Genomic DNA, 20,280 nt, shown 5'->3' with positions numbered 1-20,280 from the left:
CTTTGCTTCGACATGAAGTCATACCAACTACAATCTGAGACACACGAGGCACTGATATATCTAGATAGGTGGTGCAGCAGTCCGCTCATGTATAGGTTCCCGTGACATAGTTCTGTTTTTAGGACCGGAAAATTCCATCCTTACTTCGTGCTTCCTGAATTTCACTTAAAAGCTGGTGGGGTCATCTTATGTCCCCGAAGTACGTTTCCCTTGCCTTCATCTTGCATTGCTATTAAAGGATCGCACTGCTTGCTCTCTTGTCCTCGAGGATTGATGACTTGACCGTTTTAGGTGTCTCAACGTTACGGAACGTTTATAAAGACCTGTGTTCTGTTTTTGCAAGTGAAACGCGTTTATTAATCGCAGGATATGCATGGAAGGTCATACGTACTAGACGGGTCATGCGTGGGTTCAGATATGAAGCAATTTCCCTAGTATTAACATCCTGTTTTCTAGATCACACGAGATGATACTGATGCGGTCTCATCATGATCCTCAACCCCAGTTTTGGGCAGTTATCACAACTTTTTGTGTCACAAATCAACCACAGATTGGGCTCAGCCACTACATATCAAAAGGTGATATCGTTGATTATCTGCCATCGGTAAACGTTGCTGTGTCAGGGTTCAGTGCATGATGTCCTCTGGAAACCCAGATTCGGCCTAGTGATGGCGATGTTGTCAAAGACACTAATGATGCACCAGGTTGGGATTCCACACAATTCCCATGTTAAGCCGGCCCGTAGGAATGAGCACTAGGACTGGTTGGTCGGTGCATCCTCTCTGGGGCTTTATGCGATGCTACAGGAGTCCCTGCGTCGCTGTATTTTTCCCTTCATCAACACACCGACTTTTGGCAACTGCTGTACATGTGGTTCATGAAGAAAGATATCCCCGTACAGCCTCTCGATGATATCATCCTATCAGCTCGCGTGCAGCTTTATGATACAGCAACCTCCTCCTGGTAGTAGTGAACGTTTATGCAATAAGTTATTCACTATCTTGACAGGATGCATGGAGCCGGTTGGTCTACAGAGAAGTTCTCGTGGGAGTCCATGGTGCACGGCAAGCATGATCATCGCTTGCAAAATGTACGCCATTTACAAGGCGAGTTTGCCTTTCGGATCATTAGTATCTCTGCCTCGTGCCCACAGAATCGAACTCACCGGACACGCTTATATGGCTTATTGCTGTGTATGGAGTTGAAACTGATAATTGCACGAAAGCACCGAGGCAGCCGCAAATGCTACGTGCTGTGTGCCCTCACTGGGAGCTGCACGCGGAACTGGCGCGGACTCCGTTTCGACTAAGACCGAAACTGCAAATCCAACTCTGCCCGCGGTACCTTTGCCAATGTTGCCTTCGTGGCAGTATTACAAATTGATAAATGACACGAAATTTTTGCTAGAGCTTACGTTCGCGTTATTACACCCATATGTGCAACGTTCGAGTGGCAGCACTTTCATTTCCGCGAAGATCTGCTCTCTCGACTATACTTTAGCACCAGTTCATCGTACTAATGATATAGTCAAGCCGAGGGTACTAGTGTTGGATGATCGGGTGGGAGAATGGCAGTACAACGGACGGTGACCATGACACGGATCTACGACTTTATGGCATCGTGACGGACACGTTGATTGCGTGACTAGTTCGATCAAGCGCTCTAACTTGTTGAATCCGAACGCGAGAAGGGTGTCCGGTAGGGAATTACGCCAACTATCATTTTTACTACTCGGGCAACGTTCGCTTGCTGTCGACCCTACGGCCTACGGTCTCGACGATTGCTAAGGTTAACCATTAAAGCGAATAAAAGATTCTCTTATGTATAATGTAGGGAAGCTTAAATGAAGTGGAAGATGCCGTCTTACTAAGCTTCGCCATTTTCTGCTACCGTTATGTTGAGGGGACAACAATTTGAGAGTTTATACCTCCCCCGATACCAAAGCAATTTTCTTTCTTCAGTATCTTTGTAGTCCGTGTCTGCTGTTGCTGACTCGAAGCCTGAACTTGTTGCATAAGTTTAACAGCTATTGTGCAATCCGATCGAGTGCTCGGGATCGACCGCGAATCAACAATCTCCATCATGCACGCAACCTCTCCACCGTCTACTCCGTTACACTCTTCATGGAAATCTGTCTTTCGTCTACCAAGCTCTTCAAAGAAGCACCGTGCTAATGGCAATGGTTCAATACTAGCTGTTGACTGCTCGCCTCGTGCAGTTACCTCTCCTCTTCAGACAGTCAGACATATGCCCGTAACATCCAGTCCTTCACTGGCTCCTGGCTCATTCCTCCCTATCGACGAGCGTTCCTCCTACAACTCTTCGAATACCCGATCTAGCGACTCGAACGTGGGAGCTGTACCGAACTCACCGTACCTTGTGCCTGATTCCCGACTCTTCCCTTGCCAGTACCAGCCGCATCTGCAGCAGTCGTCTGTTTCGAATGCTGAAGCGAATGGAATAGTTACCCCACAACAGCCTCAGAGTCGCATACGGACAAAGTCGGAGAAACAGCGTATGATGCAGGGTCGCCCTTCGCAGACACCAACAAAGCCTCAGACTGCCACGGGCTCTCAGCAGTCATTCGCACTCCCACAAAGTCACGCTGCGTCTTCAAGTCGCTCGGGGCCCTTGTCTCCTCGGGCCATGGGCGCGTCTGCCACGCGCTTCATTCGTCGCGTAGCATCCGCGCCAAATGCGAAGCATCTCTTTTCTTCCGGTAGTCGGTCATCAGCACCTACAAAGAATGGTCTATTAGCACCTGCAGATATGGTTCCACCAGTACCTGGTGCACCCTCTACGTCATCTGACCACGGTGATGACTCATTGGAGACTCTGTCGTCTGGTTCTTCAAGAGGGAGATCTAATCGGAACGAACGGTATCCTGGCAACTCACACCTGTCCAAGACTAGAATTGTGAATGGAGCGCATGATGGTCCAGGGAAAATGGCTTTCAGACGGACATATTCCAGCAATTCAATCAAAGTTCGGCAGGTACGTTATAAAGCTTCTCTGCAAGTACAGTTTTCTTTAACAAAGGGGTTAATGCAGGTCGAGGTCGGCCCATCAAGCTTCTTGAAAATTAAAATGCTTGGAAAGGGCGATGTCGGACGTGTGTACCTTGTGCGAGAAAAGAAGACTGACAAGCTTTTTGCTATGAAAGGTGGGTTCGTGATTTGACTAGACTTCAAACTGGCTTCAATTATGATTTCTCAGTCCTATCCAAAAAGGAGATGATCGAACGAAAAAAGATCAAACGTGCTTTGACCGAGCAAGAAATTCTAGCTACTTCAAATCACCCGTTCATCGTCACACTTTATCACTCCTTCCAGTCGGAAGAGTACCTCTACTTCTGCATGGAGTACTGCATGGGTGGCGAGTTTTTTCGCGCGTTACAGACTCGCCCGGGCAAATGTCTCCCGGAAGATGGCTCACGATTTTATGCGGCGGAGGTTGTGGCGGCCTTGGAGTATCTTCACTTAAATGGCTTCATATACCGCGATCTCAAGCCAGAAAGTAGGTTACTTCTCCTCTTGATCGCCAACGTGTACTAAACGCTTAACTTTATTGCCACATCTTGCTGTAATTGTCGCCTTTCATTTACCGCGTCTTCCGTACTTGGTGGAACTTCGTCCAGATATTCTCCTGCATCACTCCGGCCACATTATGCTGTCGGATTTCGATCTCGCTAAACAATCTGGACATCCTGGGGGCCGTCCTGCGACGATTCACCAGCTAGGACCAAACGGGGTAAGCCGTTTCCTTGTCGTCTATGCGATGGCAATTCACACATTCTACCTATGTTATAGATACCTATGATTGATACGATGTCATGCACAGCAGATTTTCGGACCAACTCGTTTGTCGGTACCGAGGGTAAGGCTCCTTTAATTATCAACAATCAAGGACTTGACCGTATGCGGCTTTGTTGTTCAGAATACATCGCGCCAGAAGTGATAGCTGCACAGGGTCACACCGCTGCGGTGGATTGGTGGACGCTTGGTATCTTGATATACGAAATGATTGTGAGTTGACATCGATCATCATCGGCGGAGTTTGGATCGGATTTTGCTATGGGAAAATCATTGACGGTCTTGTGTAGTTCGCCACCACGCCCTTCAAGGGAAAAGAGAGGAACGATACTTTTGCCAACATCCGGTCTTTGCCAGTTCATTTCCGGGACGCTCCTAAAATTACGAGGTGGGCTGGAGTTGGATATTGAGTCACGAGTAAACTTTAACGAAAGCCTCTGCCGTACAGCGCTTGCAAGGATATTGTCATTCGGTTGCTTGACAAAGATGAACGAACTAGGTTTGGTAGCAGGAGTGGAGCCAGCGAAGTTAAGCAGCATAAATGGTTTGCCAAAATGAACTGGGGTTTGTTGCGTCACCAGCGGCCACCGGTGAGTCTGACTTGCTCTTATGTATCTATGTCGGAAAGTGTGTTGGGCGCTTAAGGCGTGTATTCACCCTTGTGTGAGACAAGTCATATGTCTGATGTGATGCGGCTTGAGAGATAACTCGACTAACGCGTCCCTTATCTATCCCTGTGTAGATCATTCCGTCGTCCTCGAACGGTCTTGATGCGGTGAACTTTCGGCACCTAAAGGAGTCACGCTCGCTTCACCTAGAGGAGCAAATGCGGGGCGTAGCAGGAGCAAGCGTACCGGCGGTCCCTGGGACACCCGGATACGATGACGGTATGGATGCTCCAGCAGATGGAGATCTGTTCGGCGCGTTCAACAGCGTCACGCTACACTATGATGGGGAAAGCTGATTCCGCCATATTCCCGTCTATACCCCTATATCGCGGTGGCTACGAAACATCGGATGCGATCGCCGGTGGAAGATGGGATTTGGTGTGATACTTTATTTTTTCATCGTATTATACCATCCAGTGCTTCATTTCATTGATGCTTTGCTTGCATAGTTCTTGGATTTTTTTGTTTCTAGGGAAAAATAGGTTCACATGTATTATTTCACTGCACACCATCGTTGCTTCTTACAATTCAACCATCTATCACTCGCTTTTAGTGTTACTATGTCCGACACTCTACAATCTTTTCTAATCAGTTTGATCATGACGCAGTAGAGCCGCTGTTGGTGATTTTGAAAATGTAGATGAGACTCGGGGATCAGCCGATCTTGAGGTAGGTGAGAGTTTCTCCATGGACGTTGGTAAACATGTGCGTTTGTCGATGATCCGATTGAGACCGCTGTTTGAAATCGTGTAGACCCAAGGTATGATATGATGAGATCAGTACCCCCGGACTATAAACTAGTATAGGATTTTGTCTAGTCAAATGCGGGTGAAAGAGCGCTGGTGACGAGGAACTAAATAGGTAGACAATGATAGTGAGGCATGGGGTATGTAAGCAGGGACAGGAGATAGAGGGCGCGGGGAGTGGTTCTTTCAAAGTCGGGCGGATCGCTGAGGAGGAGAAGCAAATTGAGAAGATTGGAGGTTTGGTTGCGGTAAGTCCAGATTCGGATAAGTTGAACCACGGCTTACCAAATTGAGTAATTGATTAGGACCCCAGCTAGCGCTAAAGTGAACCAATGATAAATTACAAGGGTGCGGGGCAAGCGAACAAGGTTGTATATGGCGGCCGTGAAGGGGATCATTTAATAAAAAATGAAAATGAAATTCATAGATTCATTACACGTGTAGCTATGAGTTTTTACAGGATGGAGTACTTGAGGCCTGAGGTGCCGCTGAAAAGCAAAAACCTTGGAAAAAGTGAGTAGATTCAGATCTCGCGGCAACTCGAAATTGTCACATGGAAATTTGGCACGAATACTTCCTTACGAGGGTAGCCTCGGCGCCGAGGTAGTGGAATGACAACCAAATTTAGTTGTTATAGTTGTTTTGTTTTGTTTATAATGTATTTACCGAAGGTGATTTCCGAACCCGGCCGCGGCACCCTTGATTACGTTTTATTTAAAAAGGAAAAAGCGGATACAAAAAATGGATATGGAATGTTGACGTAAATTTATTCGTAACCTAATTTCGGTGTTGACGATTTCGGTTGATGATTTATTCTCCACCGTTCATCTAGTTTTATACTTAGCTACCTTTATAAAATATCAAAAAGGTCTCGATCGACGACGAGACTACTTACTACTTTTCATTTTTGGTTCTTTTTAGACAACAGCTACATAGTTCGCACTTCTTTCAATTCCTCCTTTCCTTTCACTTTACGAACAACGACCGACAATGCAGGACCTGTACACTTCTCAATACCCAACCCATCAACGAGCTCAACAATGGTCTCGTCCAACTGACTATCATCAGATTAATACTACGGGTCCTACTTACCCACAGCAGCCATCAGCTTCTCATTCTAGTTCAAGCAATGGCTCTCCGACAGAGGACAGTCCTCCTGCTTCTCTCAAAGTTCATGAGCAGCAGCAACCACCTCCTCCAAAGTCAGAGGCAAAGCCTCAGGCCACTTTCTTAACAAAACTTTACGCGTAAGTTCGCGTTTAACATCAACAGTTCTATTCATTAACGCGTTATATAGTCTTCTTGAACGTCCAGAAAATCATCACATGATCCGTTGGGATCCTGCAGGAGAACATATCATCGTAGAGAGACCAGAACAGTTGGCTCTCCATGTCCTCCCAAGCATCTACCGTCAATCGAGATTTGCAAGCTTCTCCCGGCAACTAAATGTATGTCTGATGTGCTTCCATCCTTCTCTGTCGACGCCAAAACCCACTTAATCCTTCACTGAAATGAATCTTTCACTGACCCCACTTCGTCCATTAGATCTATGGCTTCATGCGCAAAGTAAACCTCCGTAACGTCGACCCCGCTATTGACGATCCAGACGCAAGCACATGGTGTAAGTCCGCGCCAGTGCCACTTCAAACCCATTCTCCTTTACTGACCATACGGTTCCGCAGCCCATCCCACCCTCAACCGCCACTCCCCCCCTGAGGTCGTGGCCAATTTCAAACGCCGCGTCCCCCCGCGTCTGCCAAAGCCAAGGAAGCGCGATACTCAGGAGCCCCCATCAATACCTCCTCCCCGTTCCGCTATCGGTATGGGTCCAGTTCCTCTCACCGTCCCTTCATCTGTGGGTCCAAAAGGCACCTTGCCTAATGCTAGTGGTCGTGCTCGTGGCTTTTCTGCACCAGGTTCCTTCACTCCTTTGAATCAGAACAGTCCAGGTTGGAGCGCGACTTATCCTCACACTCGTAACCTGCCTCCCCTCACTGTCCCTTCGGAACCCACTCATCATAACTTGTATAATCAGTCTCACTTGCAACCCATCTCCCCTGCGGAGGAATCTCCTACCGCTCAGTTCAGCGCAATGGGTCCAGGAAGTGGTTATCATCACCCTCAGCATACTAGCAACAGGGACATGCTTGTCCCTCCCTCGCAGTATTCCTACCCTGACCAGAACTGGCAGTATTCTCCTAACAGCACGACTTCCAATCATTCGGGCAGTTTGTCTTCCTTGTTGAACCCACCGAGCAACAATGGTTATGGTCCTCGCCCAACGCCGACCATCAACACATCTTACTCATCCACCTATTCGGGTGTTTCGATGCAGAGTGACAATAGTCCGCCCTCGCTATCTCCGGATAGCCGCCCAACGACGGGATACTCCATTTCATCAGTGTCATCTTTGCCATATGAGGAATCACCATCACACCACACTTACCATCAGGCTGATTACTCGCGTCCCGGGTCAGGCCATCACCGCCCCATTTCGCCATCATTGTCACGCCCACCGTCGTCCTCGAAGCAATATGGACCGTCGTCCTTGAGCATCCGTCGTCCCCGTCGCCACAGTCAGGCTATGAGTCCATACCCGTCTCCGTATGGAGAGCATCCTTCCAACGAGAGACCATCGACATCGCCTCATCCTGACGATGGAAACATGCCACGAGTGCGCAGCATGATCCAGTTGCCATCTGTGGACTCGTATGGTTTCCCTTCCGGGCAAACTGAGTTCGCATACTCTGCTGTTGGCGGTGCATCCATCGATTCGATGGATGGCCGGAGTGGTTGGGGTCACCATCAGGTTGGACCACGCCCCTCTACAAGCGCATCATCGATCAGTGCTGCTTCCCACACTTCATCGTCTCAGGCGAACACGCCACCACTCGGGGACGGATACGGCGCAGGGGAAGCCGACATTAACCGCTGTGAGTCGCGCGACTACCCCTTGCGCCCTCCGATGTCTCACGGGCTGGCTTACTGACTGTCAGTCTGTTGAATGGGTGCAGTCTCGCCTGACTTTGGGTTTGTCGCTATGAACGAGCACCTTCCTCCGCAATATACCAAAATCGTGAGCGAGCTTTAGACGCAACGTTCCCGTGGAGAAGATAGACTTGTTGCTCGGATTGCCTTTTAATTCGACTTGTTGGTGTTTTTCATCTTTGACTTTTGGACTGCTCTGGCTGTTTTGCGTTTGCGTTTGACCTCACGATCCCACTTTCCTTTGTTCGCCTCACTTTACCCGCTTCTTCTTCTACGAAGCTATACGAAATTGGAAGATCTTTTTCATGAACGTTACAAAACGATTGGCTGCGTTTGCATGTGCTCTCTCATCTAGTTCCAGCGTGTATACTTTGCTCCTCATTTGTAGTACCACACCCCATCATCACTCCCACTTTGATACCTCTCTCTCTAGTCTTTGGCTCTCGTGTGCATACGGTTACCCCGTATACTGTTACCCTCGTTCATTGATATCCCGGTTGCGTTTTTTTTTCGATAGTATCTGCAATACATTTTGCTTGTCCAAAAACGCGAGTTGATCAATATGATGGCGGCCTTAGCACACCTAACCTAATTGCAAACGCAAAACTCCCTCTCCCCGCTATCAAAACCCCAAAATTGTAATTCCCACCTGCAATTTTCCACGAAATATTTCACGATAACAGTAAACAAAACGGGGACCGCATATGTACGTACCAAATCGGGAAAGGACTTGTTGATCTCGTCAAATATACAGGTGTGATCTGATCAGAGCGAATGCACAGAATTCTGATCGGCAATGCTAACGTAACCCGTCAACTTTCATCTGCCTTTTCGGATGTTTGCGCGACAGGTGACTCGAGGTTTTTGCCCAAAGCAGCACAGACGGAACAAGGTGGGACGAGGGGGCGCTAGGCCACTGCCCGCAGTACTTGCTGCGGTCTCATTGACATTGCCTTTCTGTTCGTTCCAGATTTTCCGTGATTGTGGTGGTGGAGTCATTCATATACGATCGTACCAACAGGAAAGAGGGGCGACCCTGTGTACAAGGGCTGGAATTGGCACAGCTGTGGCAAGGATCAAGTGGCGTTTGCTGCAGGGTAGGCATCAGGTCAGGGGCATCCGGCGTACACGTTTATCACCTGTATGATGGCTATGAGACCTGTGTAGATCGACATTAGGTCTCAGTCTCGCCCGTTGGCGGTGTCAGTCCAGATACCGCACGCGCATTTCATTGGTGTTCCACGCGTGACTTGGAAAGATGCGAAATCGACATGTGTAGTAAAAAGTATACATCAGTTCCAAAAAGAAATACATACACAACATACAAGTTTGGGTTTTAATCAGTCTGATATGATATCCTTGGTAATAATATACAAGTCTAGGCTCGAGAGAGTCCTTTTAAGAAGAAAACGCAGCGACTAGGCTGCAGGAAGACCGGACACCACGCGATGTGGCGAAACGAGCTGTGCCTCGCTCATGTTGCTCTGCGACTGCAAAGTCAGGGGTAACCGTAGTGCTCGAGATCCGACATCGTCATCCTCTGCATCTAAGAATGCCACTCTTTCTTCAGATACACTTCCAGGAATCTCATCGTCAAGTTCATCGTCCACCGCTCGGCGTGCTACCAAACTGATGTAGATGAAAAGTGCAACGCACAAAAGGATTCCGCCAATAGTCCAGACTTTGCTCCAGGTATCATCCTCTTCCTCCTGAACATCGGATTCTTTCTTGGCACTGAACGAGCGAATTCCTGCACCGATGCTGGTGTGAATGATGACTTTGAAAAGGGACAAAGCCGTGCAAATCACATAGGTCCGCATAGTGAGGGTCGGCGTGGCCGCAAGAAGTGCGTTGAGCACATTATATGGGTATGGTGCAAGTCTGACAAGGAATAATAGCTGTGGTTTGCGTTCGACGGCTCGGACTGCGCGGCATAAAGTGCGCGTCGAGGAAAGCCAACGACCAATTGGCTCGCGCAAGAACGTTCGTGATAGCCAGAACACAACGACAGCACCAGAAAGTGCAGCACAATACGAGATAACAGCACCAGTCCACGGCCCAAATGTATATCCCGACAATGTGATCAGCGTGGAATACAGTGGGAGAGGGGCTATTAAAACGTGAGAAACATCGACGCACATGCGTGAGTTTTGACCAATGATAAATCAAGAATAGAACGTACGAAACGTAGTGATAAAGATGAGACAGAAAAGCACTGCGTAGCCGAAGTGCTCATCGTTTCGCAACCAGCGTGACAGGTGCTCGAGACCTGTTGGAAATAAATATTGTGAGCAAAATAACAAGCGAGTTATGGCACTGTCATAATCGTGCAAGCGAGGAATAGAGATAATTGCACCAGTCTGTAGCAACGGGCCACTAGGGCGCAGGGTCACGAAAGCAGACCAACAGGAACCGAAGACTTACCGTCGAAAACCTCAGTCTTCCAGAATGCGATAGCTAAGATAAAACCAAGGCTAGTTACACCGTACGCAAAGATAGGCAGCCATTGTTTGAAAAGATTCCATATCCGCAGCCCGCGCGGACGAACATATCGCTGCGATTGTGGGAGAGTTTGTGATGAGGAAAGCGATGAAGAGGAAGCAGACAAAGAAGTACGCATTGGAATGAAATGGTGGGATGGACGCGAGCTTCGATGCGGGGAAGAACGACAGTTGAGAGGTATTTCGTTTGAAAGCGGACCTGGGCATAATTTCTCGCTGAGTACCGGTGGATCAACGTTTGGCTGTACGGCCATGGTAGCTTGGCAGAAATGAACAGGTTTAGATCACCAGCTTGGCGCTTATAGTTTCTAGTCGCAAGACGCCCGAGCGGCAATCGCGCTGCTCAGCGCACACAGTGAACAGCAGTCAGGATGGCTTGATAAAGTGAGAGCGGAGAGAAGGAACGACAGGTTGCAAGGCGATGCAATATTTTTAAGTCTCCAGCAAGAGCATGCCAATATGGTTTTTCAGGATACAGAGTGCCTTATCTCAGTAGTGTCTCACGCCACTATTATATAGGATCGTTACGACTGGCTCAGCGAGTCTGTAGCACATGCTACGTGGGTGCTGCGGATCGTCGTCGAGGAAATTAGAGACATTCATAATTATAATGCTGAACAGATCTAACGGCCCATACGGATTAATGCGGGGGTAGCACACGAAGCTTTTTGAGCGCCTTGCCACGTTGCATACCGTGACACATGGGAGCCAGTCAACTACAGTATGTAATTGGCAATCCATTTATTTGCAATCTTCTCAGACGAGTCGGCCAGCCTGGTCGGTGTCAGAGAAGTACCCTGATGAGTCGGGCGGAGATACGGAGGGGCAGAATATATGATGGAAGGCTTCGCCCCTATATGTGTTAATACATATCACCCAATGCGAATGTCAGTGTCATTGAAAGAAGAAGTAAGGAAAGACGTTACAAGTAACAAGGCTCCAGTGAATGGAATGCGAATAGCAGTGTCATTCAAAGTAAGAAGCAGGAATCACATTACAAGTAACAGGAGCCCGTATGCCGTCAAAAACGATGTGTCGAGTAAGCCAGACGGACAAACGATATGACGAGCAAAACTCAGAAAATTATGCTTAGCTGATCTGGGGAGAGTGATATCCAGGATGCCTGCCAAGATAAATGTCATCCCCCCTGGGCCTGTTGGACTTGGGGTATGCATGGCGAACTAACATATTAACGTTTTGCCACTATAGCCAAGTGTAAAAGAATTCGAAGCAGTGGGGTCGGAGTGACGCACTCCTCATTCCTCGCCACATTATGCTGTAACTTCTCCACGACACGACATTGTCGGCATGCGCGCACAGAAATTCTAGATGCGCACAGAAATTTCTAGATGCAAATGTCAATGGTGTAAACTGGTGGAGGCGAAAGAGTAACCTTACTTCAAGATGTTGCATTAGCTTGGATATAGCGGAGATTGCTGTTTCACCACTAACGCCCAAGATAATTTTCAAGTAAAAGAATTCGAAGCGGCCTAAGCGGGGCCGGGATGAGACACTCTCTTCATTCCTCTGACAAGGAAGTCCCGGTATGATGTGAGTTCTCTGCGACGCAAGATTTTCGGCATGCGCACATAAGTTTCTAGTCGCGAATGTTGATGGTGTAAACTGGTGGAGGCGAGAGAGTAACCTTACTTCCAGATGTTGTACCAGGTTAGTGGAGATTGCTGATTTATTTATTTATTTTTTCGTCTCGGTGCGCCATCAATTGAAGGCCGAGTCCAGTCCAGTCGAGAGCGTACTATGTCGGGTCCTGAACGACGCTAAGCCTAACCTTCCCGAGGCAAGGTTTGAGCCAAATAGAAGGATGGCCTGATCTTCTTTGTACATAATGTGGGGCTGGACCCAGCGGCTGGAGCTTCAAGTGCGCTCGCGAGCTGTGCGAGGATATTCAAAAATATATCGCCGGTGTCTGAGGGCCACTACAGCGTGGGATATGCAGCAGCTGCCGTTAGGAGTGAGCCAGGGAATGATAAGTTGAAGTCAGCTGGGGAGTAGGAAAAGTGGGCATGCTTGTACTACGAGAGTACCATTAACCTTGTATCTGTGACGCGTAACTTATGATGGGCACGAGGCAAACGCCACATCAGACCTGGTTGACCTCTTGGCGCTGTTGCTTATGCAATCGGACTCATCAAGACTTTGTCCATCTCACACGTCGACAAATTCACTAGCAACCGGTACGCAGCTGAGATTGCAAATTTGAAGGCTTTCCACCGTTCCTTCTTGGCACTGGCAAAGTCCAACCAAATCCTATCTCGTGCGCACATTTTATTCCTTCAAATCCCATGTTCTCTGACTCATTCTGCATCATATCACACAGTCACTGGCAGTCCCACGTCTGTTTGAATATCGAACTTTGTTCATTTGAAAACGCCGTTCGCCAGGATAGTGATCAAACGACTGCTCCACACAAAAACATATTTTTGCTTAGCACCCAAACACCGCGGGCAAGTAAAACCTTCACGCATAGTTTTCGGGCTATTTCACGTCCATTCGAGTCAGTTGTCGGAAGACCTTCCCGGTTTCTAGGAACATATGGCGCCCTTAATGCGCCTCGTTCGAACGCGATCTCTGCGCGTTCCTCAGCGGCGGACCCGTGGATACTCATCATCAACCACGGGTCCCCGGTCCGCACATTCTCAATGGTATGCATCCATGATCCCGGGTATGGTTCCGGTGGCTCTTTTGGGTTCCGCTGTGTACTTGGTAAGTAGTATTGTCTTCGCATCGTGGCTCACTGGCGTTTTTCGCTGCTTTCCCTCGCGTCATGATCTGAAATCAACGTGTTGTTATCTTTTGCTGATTTTGTGCTTTGACTTGATCAGGGGTTACAGCTATTACGGAGCCAGCTGGATCACGAGAAATTTCTAGATGAGGCACGAGACCAAGTACGTCAACTCGAAGAAGAGGTGGATAGGCTACAGGAGGAACGGGCCCTGCAACCATCAGTAGTCTCATCATCACCCAACCCTGCCTCTAAGTGGTGGCCGTGGTGATTTCTATATATCAATACGTGTAATCATCGGTTGAAGTCATCATCTAGGATTCATAATGAAATTCATCACCCCAAAACCTACAATAAATAAATTCATGACCAAAGCGAAATCAAGCATTATTATATCAGTAAAGGGTATTATAAAACAATCAAAAAATGTATGCGATGTGAGGTGATGGGTGGTAACAAAAAGATGCATGATAACATAGATGAAGCACACGAGGAACTGTCGAACGCTGGAAGCATGCCAACGCTTGCATTTGCGTACGGAAAGAAGCGAAAATTAACATGCTTCAATCACCTCTTCTTCATTCAGATCACGAATAGCTAGGGCCATGATGTTCAACTAGTCAGGGCCTTGTTGACAAGCGCAGTTCTATACTTGTCGTGCAATTTTGCACAGCTACCAAATACCAATTAGGAGTATGAACGGCAAATGATAATAGAATATATTACCTCAGGACCGCGGCTGCAAGGCCAGTGAAGGACTGGACAGTGTCTTTCCACCCTTTGATCCTACAGATATCCCACGCTGCAACACAAGGATGTCAGGGGGACAATACCTGTGCAATCAAATTACTCACAGACGAAAATGAGATCCATGGCAAGCTTTGCCCTTGATATCTGAAGCCAGTAGTTCTGCTTTTCTAGGCGCGTTAGCTCACGTTCGTCAATTTTTGACGCTTTTGGTTGTGACTTGGAGGTAGCTCCCGACAGCGACTCTTTGTATGCCCTTGATTGAACTGGAACAAATGAGCGACTGGATTTGAAGCGGTAAGAAAAAATCGTTTCACCTTCTCGTCGAAGGCCCTCAATAACCCCCAATTCCACACCATTCTCTACCAGACCGACCAGTGTAGAAAAGAGCCAACACCAATCAGCAAACCGGGCCGCGCGCTCTCCCAGCTTAGATCCTATTATGCCGAGCCGGGAAAGCGAATGTATATCATCCGACAAACCATTTACAAGCTCTAGGAGAACAGGGGGCGGAGCCGACAGTAAAGCTCGGAGGACCGGGTGCGAAAAGAAGGGACCCCCCGATGATTGCAAAGATTTGGAGGATGGCGCGGAGGTAGCTGTGAAGCTGTGAGGCACAAGGGATGATCCGGAAGACGAGAAGGGCACGGATTGTTGCGCTAGTATTTGACTCAGGGGGGCTAACCAGTTGAACATGATAAGCATTTTTCTGTGTGCCGTCAGTTGTCAATGACGATGTCAATGTCAAACGGTTACCGACCTCGTAAAAGAAAGCCCCCATTTTGCATTCGCAAGCCTTCGTACAATTTCCCGCTGCCAAGCCGACTTCCCGTTACGAAATAATATCTTGCTGTGGAAGAGCAGATACACACGTATCGAGTATTGCATTAATTTCTACCCCAAAGATGACTTCTGTCATTTGTTCAGCAGGTGTGTCATAGTCACTCACAAATGCTTTGTCTCGTCCGTTACTTGTAACAAACATATCTCGCCATACCTCGTGAGCCCCGACTAACTTTTCAGCCTCTTTAACATGTACATCTTCCTCGTCCAGCTCCACGATCTCGTCTTCATCTACCTCTGCCTTATCTGCTTTAACCGTCTCTCTGTCCTGTTCTTCCTCCGCCTTTTCGTCGTACACGCTAATACTCATGCTCATATTCCTAAAGTGCGACTGCGTAGTACTCGGGCGCGGCGTACGAGGCGGGTGCGCAGAAAGAGGATTCATTTGAAAGGAACTTGACATGTCGAACGGAGTAGGCGTGTAGAATGGCGCCTGCATCGAGTCGTGCAGCGAGCTAGAAGATGAGCCCATTTCGTCGCCTGAGTGCGGGAACGATATCGAAGACATTTGTGGGTTTCGGAAAGCTCAAATTCGATCAACGGGATGAGACTACGGGTGGCTAAGACAAAGGTGAGGATACTGGACAGCGCACAGGAAACTTGTAAAGTGTGAGCCTCGTATTCTCACGGAAGCGGACCGGGCAATGGACATATCCATAAGACCAAACAAATGTAAACGCCTTCACTCGAGCCTTGCGGCTTCGACGATTGGAGTCTGACTTTAGCTTAACTGCGTTCAAAATTGTTCCTCATTTCCCTCTTGTTGGAGGAAGGATGACAACAAACCTAGGACTCCGTTCTCCTATTTCGCGATCTGGTGCGGTATCTCCTCAAGCACCTAGACCCGCATTCGATACGGAGGTACTGCGAGCATACGTGAAAAAACTATTGCCAGCAACGCTTTCGCATGCTGTGTGGCCACATATTGAGCGTGACCAAGTAAAAGCTTGGATGAAGGAGATAGGAGAACGCGTCAAGGAGCGGATGGTGGAGGTTCAGCCACATGGATTGTACGTGTGATGACTGACCGCTTACATTGAACTCATCTCGTGACCCTGTGTTATATACTCGACACAGTAAGTATATGGTGTTAGTCCAGATCACGGAGAATCTGGGGCAAGGTGGCCGGTAGGAACTATCGCGATCTGTAAATCGATCGTTGATGATCATTGATCACTGCTTGTAGGTCCCATTTGGTGTCTCACTGGGAAGATGGGGATGTCTGCTTGAACGAACTCTTTTTCAATGTGGGCATATCTTTGATATACGTACTGAACGTTTGATCCGCTAACACATGGCTGGTAGGATTCGTTATTCTGTACATGTACTGCCATCGCCGTGCGAGCTTTGTGAGATGATATCTCTAGACTGCCGTGACCTCCGTTCAAAGCTGGAGCTTAATTCTGGCGCATTCGATACCCGTAATCACTTTCACTAAAAGCACGATACTATGTCACGAAATAGTATAATTACTACACTTTATTCGACAACTACGCAATCGTGTCATGGAACTGCTGGCCAAAACTTCGTATTGGACCCTGAGTCTCTAATTCTCTGCGCCATAAATCCTTATGTGCTCATTCTGGAAAACCTGATGGCATATGTTGGTGCCGTCAGATGTATCCATTGGAAAAATTCTGATGCTGAGAAAGAAGCTGATCAGTGGCTTCATGCATGTTGAAGATAAGTTCGTCATGATTGCTCTCTTACTTGAAGGACATTCTTCGGCGGCTTTCGACGTTCACGTTAATGATGGTAGAGCTTGATCTGGTCAAGGTGAATTTTACGTTGACGACTTGAACGATTTGTGACGAGTGAAGCGCCCTGGGATGGGATTGGTGGAAATGAGTCCGCTGGACTACAAACGGGATGTTCCTTGGACTAGTCCAAATTTGAAGGAGGTTTGAAAAAGTAACATTCAATCTTGAGATCGATGGGCAACAAACCTTGAGGGTCGGCTGTTCCCGCCCATATCTTATCTCACAAGGGACGGAACAGTTCGGCGTACCAGCGTGTTTTACCAGCTGTTCTGCTAGTGTCCGAGGAACGGACCGTCATAGACACGCCTTTTGATAGCATCATCATGGGGCACGTTGCACTTCCTACGTTGGTATGTTGATTTGAACCAACGAGCGGGACCGGAGATCGCATTGAGCCATCGCCTCGTGTTTGAGGATTAAGCCCAGACATTTGAGCTTGAGTCAGGTACAGCAGATACCGCGGAATCAAATGACGATGGGCCGCGAGAGGTTTTCTCGCACAGGGATGCGGCTACCTGTGCGTTGTTTCGGTTGCTTCTGGGATTGGGAGTACGTATATGCGTGAGAGAACCCTGATTCTGTGATGTACTCTCGGTGTAGATATGGGGTAAGTTCTAGAAGGTGATATTTCTCCAATAGACACAAGCGCTCCGAAAGTTATCCGTTCTAGTGCTTCATTCGGTCGTATTCAACTTGGGGCCTGTGTACTTTGGCTAGTAGGGCACCCCTATATCATAGATCTATATCCCGGACGGACCGTCTTACGTCGATAACACATGTATCTCGCGTAACACATTCGAGAGGCGAGTAACCACCTGCCTTGAGTCTCTTTCAAATCGATATTTTCGTCAACTAGTTAGTCAGTACTCGTGCAACTCGTTCTCACATCCCTGATCGAGTGGGAATCTATCGATCTTCAGATTTGTTATCACCACCATCATGACATGTTGCGGCTAGCGTTCATGTGCGTAGCTCATTGTCGTTATGGGTGGGTGTGGACTTTTTATTTCATTTCTTTGTAAATATTAATATTTGATAACACACAATGCGCGCTTACTTCATACCGGCGGACCTCTTCGTCCCTTACGTTAATCCAACCCCCAACTTGCCGACGATAGTCGACTACTGTCTACTAGACCAGTCACCTCCGGGCGCCAGGATAGGCGGGTCTACACTCCCATGCTTCTTACCAAGTCCTATCGTGCGGCGATACATGGCCAAGATCGAAGCACGGAGGATCTGAGCGATAGGCGTGCTAGTGGCGATGCGGCTTCCACTTTCTTGTTCGAGATCAAAATGGGCGCCTCCATAAAAATCGAACCAGTTCACATCTAAACATACTGGTCTTCGGGGTCCCTTTGATATTACAAGCCGATGTCCTCTTACCGCTTCAGATATCACTTTTACTGCCTAGCGATGCTGCACAGGCACTGCTGTGAACTAGTTCCAATATGGTTTCGTGCAAATCCCAAGTAATGGAAGATGAGTTGTAGCGAGAATAAGGAGGTCCGAGGACTGGTCACGAGGACCAATACAACCAATTTTCACTTTACAGACGCTTGAGCGGATGGAAGTGCGGAACGCCGACATTGCCAACCACTCATTGTCTCCGAAACGTTTCTCCACAAAGCCAAGATTTGAACCGCTTTTGTATGTGACACTCTAGCAGGGATGCTTTTCCTCGCCGTTAAAATAGACAGTGAGAACACTCGTCGGAGAAGACACGGCTCTAAACTCGTTGATTTCCCGGTGCTTGTAGTCGTTGCTGCCGCATCAACCACTATACTATCAGCCCTCATCAGCCGCACAAAGATTCTCATCACTAACAACGTCAATGATCTATCCAGGTCAGGACTGCTCTTCAAACAAGTCCGATGGTAACATTCGGAGACAACCTTTGCGATGATAAAGGAGGATCTCGCTTTTTTGGCTCGTGAAACTGCACCTCCGAGCAACTGCGGGATACGAATGTGGACGTGAGATAAGAGATGATCCCTGAAACATGAGGGCCGTTAGAGCGGAATGAACATCTCCTGCTCTCAACACTCACACTTATGGCAATGCAACACAACCATTAAGCAATGGCACCAATCCATATGTCTCTCATCAGATCTGAATACTATTAACAGTTGGCCGCTTCGCGACAATCCGATGATGTATGGATTGTGGCGGTGAGGGACCATCGCTGAGTATATTGGTACGCCACAAAGCCCCAATGATCCAAGAAGGGCTGGAGCTCAGAAGCAACGGCGGTACCAAATAAATCCGAAGAAGCTACCCACTTGTCCTTTTGAGGGGACATAATAGATAACGCATCTCGCTGGCACAAAGATGACCAGAGCCGCAGATCCGCCTGGGCGTGCTCTGCGCGGCGTTGTCTTGCGGGTGACCCGAATGCGCCCGTATCATCTTGGCATGGTCAAAAAATACCATAGGAGCATCCTTAATGAGAAATTTAGCTCTTTTATTTTAATCAGGCCGATTATTGCGAATTATCCCCATAATGACAAGAGGGAACGGAATGTTCCCCCGTCTTCAACCAATTTCATCTTTCTACGAGAGGATAGTTGGAAATTCATCCGAGTGCGCGCGCCCATTTACGTAAATGACATTGAGCCATCGACGAGATGTAGTCGGCCTATAACTCCATCTTGATATCATCTTGACTAGGATGGAGATATTCGGCTGTCTCTGGAAAGTTCAATATTAATGCCTCGTTCAGAAGCTTGCGGTAGGACTACAAGAGAAGTGTATTAACAAGGGTAGAACAAAACAGGGAGGTACTTACGTCAATAGCTGCTATCTTTCCGTTCATGAATTGATTCTCAGTAGCTGCTCTTTCTAGCCGTTCTTTGGTCAACTGCATGGGGTTGCGTGCGTTGTCGATATCAGACAAAACTTGAAAAGGTATCATGGTCCGAATGTCCTGTGCTTTGTTATCGATGGACGTAAGGTGATTGACGACCTCGTTTCTGACCGTTTGGGATCTTTAGGATCATAGACAACTGAAGCAGTAAAAAGAACGCACGCCCCAAGGCCTACCAGTTTTGCGCCACCTGGCCTATCACGATCTTTAGTGGAGTCGTTGATGACAGTGGTTCCAAGGTTGTATAAAGCGTTGGCGAGCCCAAGAAGTTCTAATTCCAAATCACCTTGGACACCAGAAGGTGGGGGTGATTGGGAAGAGCGCGGTGAATCTGGCGCATGTGAGCTCAGTGTCTGGGACTCGGGATTGTATGAGGTCATCTGGCATGCATGCGGTTAAGAAACTGAGATGACAAAGTATATTTCATTGATTACTATATATATCATGTAGTAGGGTTAGGGTTAGGACCTATAAAAGTCGAAAAAAAGATGGCCTGCCCAGCCAGAGTGGCCGTGGCAGGACTGGAAAATATTGAGACGATGCATGAGCCGGAGCTCATACAAATCGTGATTACCCTCTGTATGGACAAGGTCGCCGTGCTATGAA

General features: G+C 48.0%; 7 protein-coding genes across 7 annotated transcripts; 4 read left to right on the top strand and 3 right to left on the bottom strand.

Annotated features, from left to right (window-relative positions):
- Positions 1 to 868: 868 nt before the first annotated feature.
- Positions 869 to 1,787, top strand: F5147DRAFT_648026 (uncharacterized protein; the record flags this gene model as incomplete). Its single annotated transcript, XM_041433253.1, has 5 exons — positions 869 to 963; positions 1,009 to 1,090; positions 1,132 to 1,193; positions 1,226 to 1,585; positions 1,649 to 1,787. 5 exons carry the CDS (start codon positions 869 to 871, stop codon positions 1,785 to 1,787), a joined length of 738 nt encoding a protein of 245 aa, XP_041299029.1.
- A 98-nt stretch (positions 1,788 to 1,885) lies between these two features.
- F5147DRAFT_667436 (Pkinase-domain-containing protein) lies at positions 1,886 to 5,096 on the top strand. The gene is made up of 9 exons (XM_041435256.1): positions 1,886 to 2,994; positions 3,052 to 3,163; positions 3,217 to 3,516; positions 3,638 to 3,750; positions 3,810 to 3,876; positions 3,937 to 4,025; positions 4,103 to 4,200; positions 4,261 to 4,402; positions 4,555 to 5,096. Exons 1-9 carry the CDS (start codon positions 2,083 to 2,085, stop codon positions 4,774 to 4,776), a joined length of 2,055 nt encoding a protein of 684 aa, XP_041299028.1. The 5' UTR covers positions 1,886 to 2,082; the 3' UTR covers positions 4,777 to 5,096.
- A 986-nt stretch (positions 5,097 to 6,082) lies between these two features.
- Positions 6,083 to 8,418, top strand: F5147DRAFT_192095 (HSF-type DNA-binding-domain-containing protein). The gene is made up of 5 exons (XM_041428489.1): positions 6,083 to 6,473; positions 6,524 to 6,674; positions 6,772 to 6,847; positions 6,909 to 8,159; positions 8,241 to 8,418. Exons 1-5 carry the CDS (start codon positions 6,217 to 6,219, stop codon positions 8,315 to 8,317), a joined length of 1,812 nt encoding a protein of 603 aa, XP_041299027.1. The 5' UTR covers positions 6,083 to 6,216; the 3' UTR covers positions 8,318 to 8,418.
- A 1,071-nt stretch (positions 8,419 to 9,489) lies between these two features.
- F5147DRAFT_667427 (uncharacterized protein) lies at positions 9,490 to 11,181 on the bottom strand. Its single transcript, XM_041435255.1, has 3 exons — positions 10,639 to 11,181; positions 10,397 to 10,483; positions 9,490 to 10,324 (listed from the first exon to the last, which is right to left on the bottom strand). The coding sequence occupies exons 1-3, from the start codon at positions 10,967 to 10,969 to the stop codon at positions 9,633 to 9,635; spliced, it is 1,110 nt and encodes a 369-aa protein (XP_041299026.1). The 5' UTR covers positions 10,970 to 11,181; the 3' UTR covers positions 9,490 to 9,632.
- Positions 11,182 to 13,837: 2,656 nt separating this feature from the next.
- Positions 13,838 to 15,716, bottom strand: F5147DRAFT_192011 (uncharacterized protein). Its single transcript, XM_041428488.1, has 6 exons — positions 15,155 to 15,716; positions 14,966 to 15,099; positions 14,523 to 14,914; positions 14,313 to 14,471; positions 14,185 to 14,260; positions 13,838 to 14,131 (listed from the first exon to the last, which is right to left on the bottom strand). The coding sequence occupies exons 1-6, from the start codon at positions 15,554 to 15,556 to the stop codon at positions 14,071 to 14,073; spliced, it is 1,224 nt and encodes a 407-aa protein (XP_041299025.1). The 5' UTR covers positions 15,557 to 15,716; the 3' UTR covers positions 13,838 to 14,070.
- Positions 15,717 to 15,732: 16 nt separating this feature from the next.
- Positions 15,733 to 16,537, top strand: F5147DRAFT_667418 (uncharacterized protein). Its single transcript, XM_041435254.1, has 4 exons — positions 15,733 to 16,058; positions 16,126 to 16,176; positions 16,235 to 16,295; positions 16,354 to 16,537. Exons 1-4 carry the CDS (start codon positions 15,823 to 15,825, stop codon positions 16,399 to 16,401), a joined length of 396 nt encoding a protein of 131 aa, XP_041299024.1. The 5' UTR covers positions 15,733 to 15,822; the 3' UTR covers positions 16,402 to 16,537.
- A 2,985-nt stretch (positions 16,538 to 19,522) lies between these two features.
- Positions 19,523 to 20,072, bottom strand: F5147DRAFT_667409 (uncharacterized protein). The gene is made up of 2 exons (XM_041435253.1): positions 19,837 to 20,072; positions 19,523 to 19,780 (listed from the first exon to the last, which is right to left on the bottom strand). Exons 1-2 carry the CDS (start codon positions 20,052 to 20,054, stop codon positions 19,546 to 19,548), a joined length of 453 nt encoding a protein of 150 aa, XP_041299023.1. The 5' UTR covers positions 20,055 to 20,072; the 3' UTR covers positions 19,523 to 19,545.
- Positions 20,073 to 20,280: the final 208 nt, after the last annotated feature.

Source organism: Suillus discolor, assembly GCF_016758755.1.
Source record: "Suillus discolor strain FC423 chromosome Unknown F5147scaffold_3, whole genome shotgun sequence".
Taxonomy (NCBI): Eukaryota; Fungi; Basidiomycota; class Agaricomycetes; order Boletales; family Suillaceae; genus Suillus; species Suillus discolor.
This window is presented reverse-complemented; position numbering and strand designations above follow the sequence as displayed.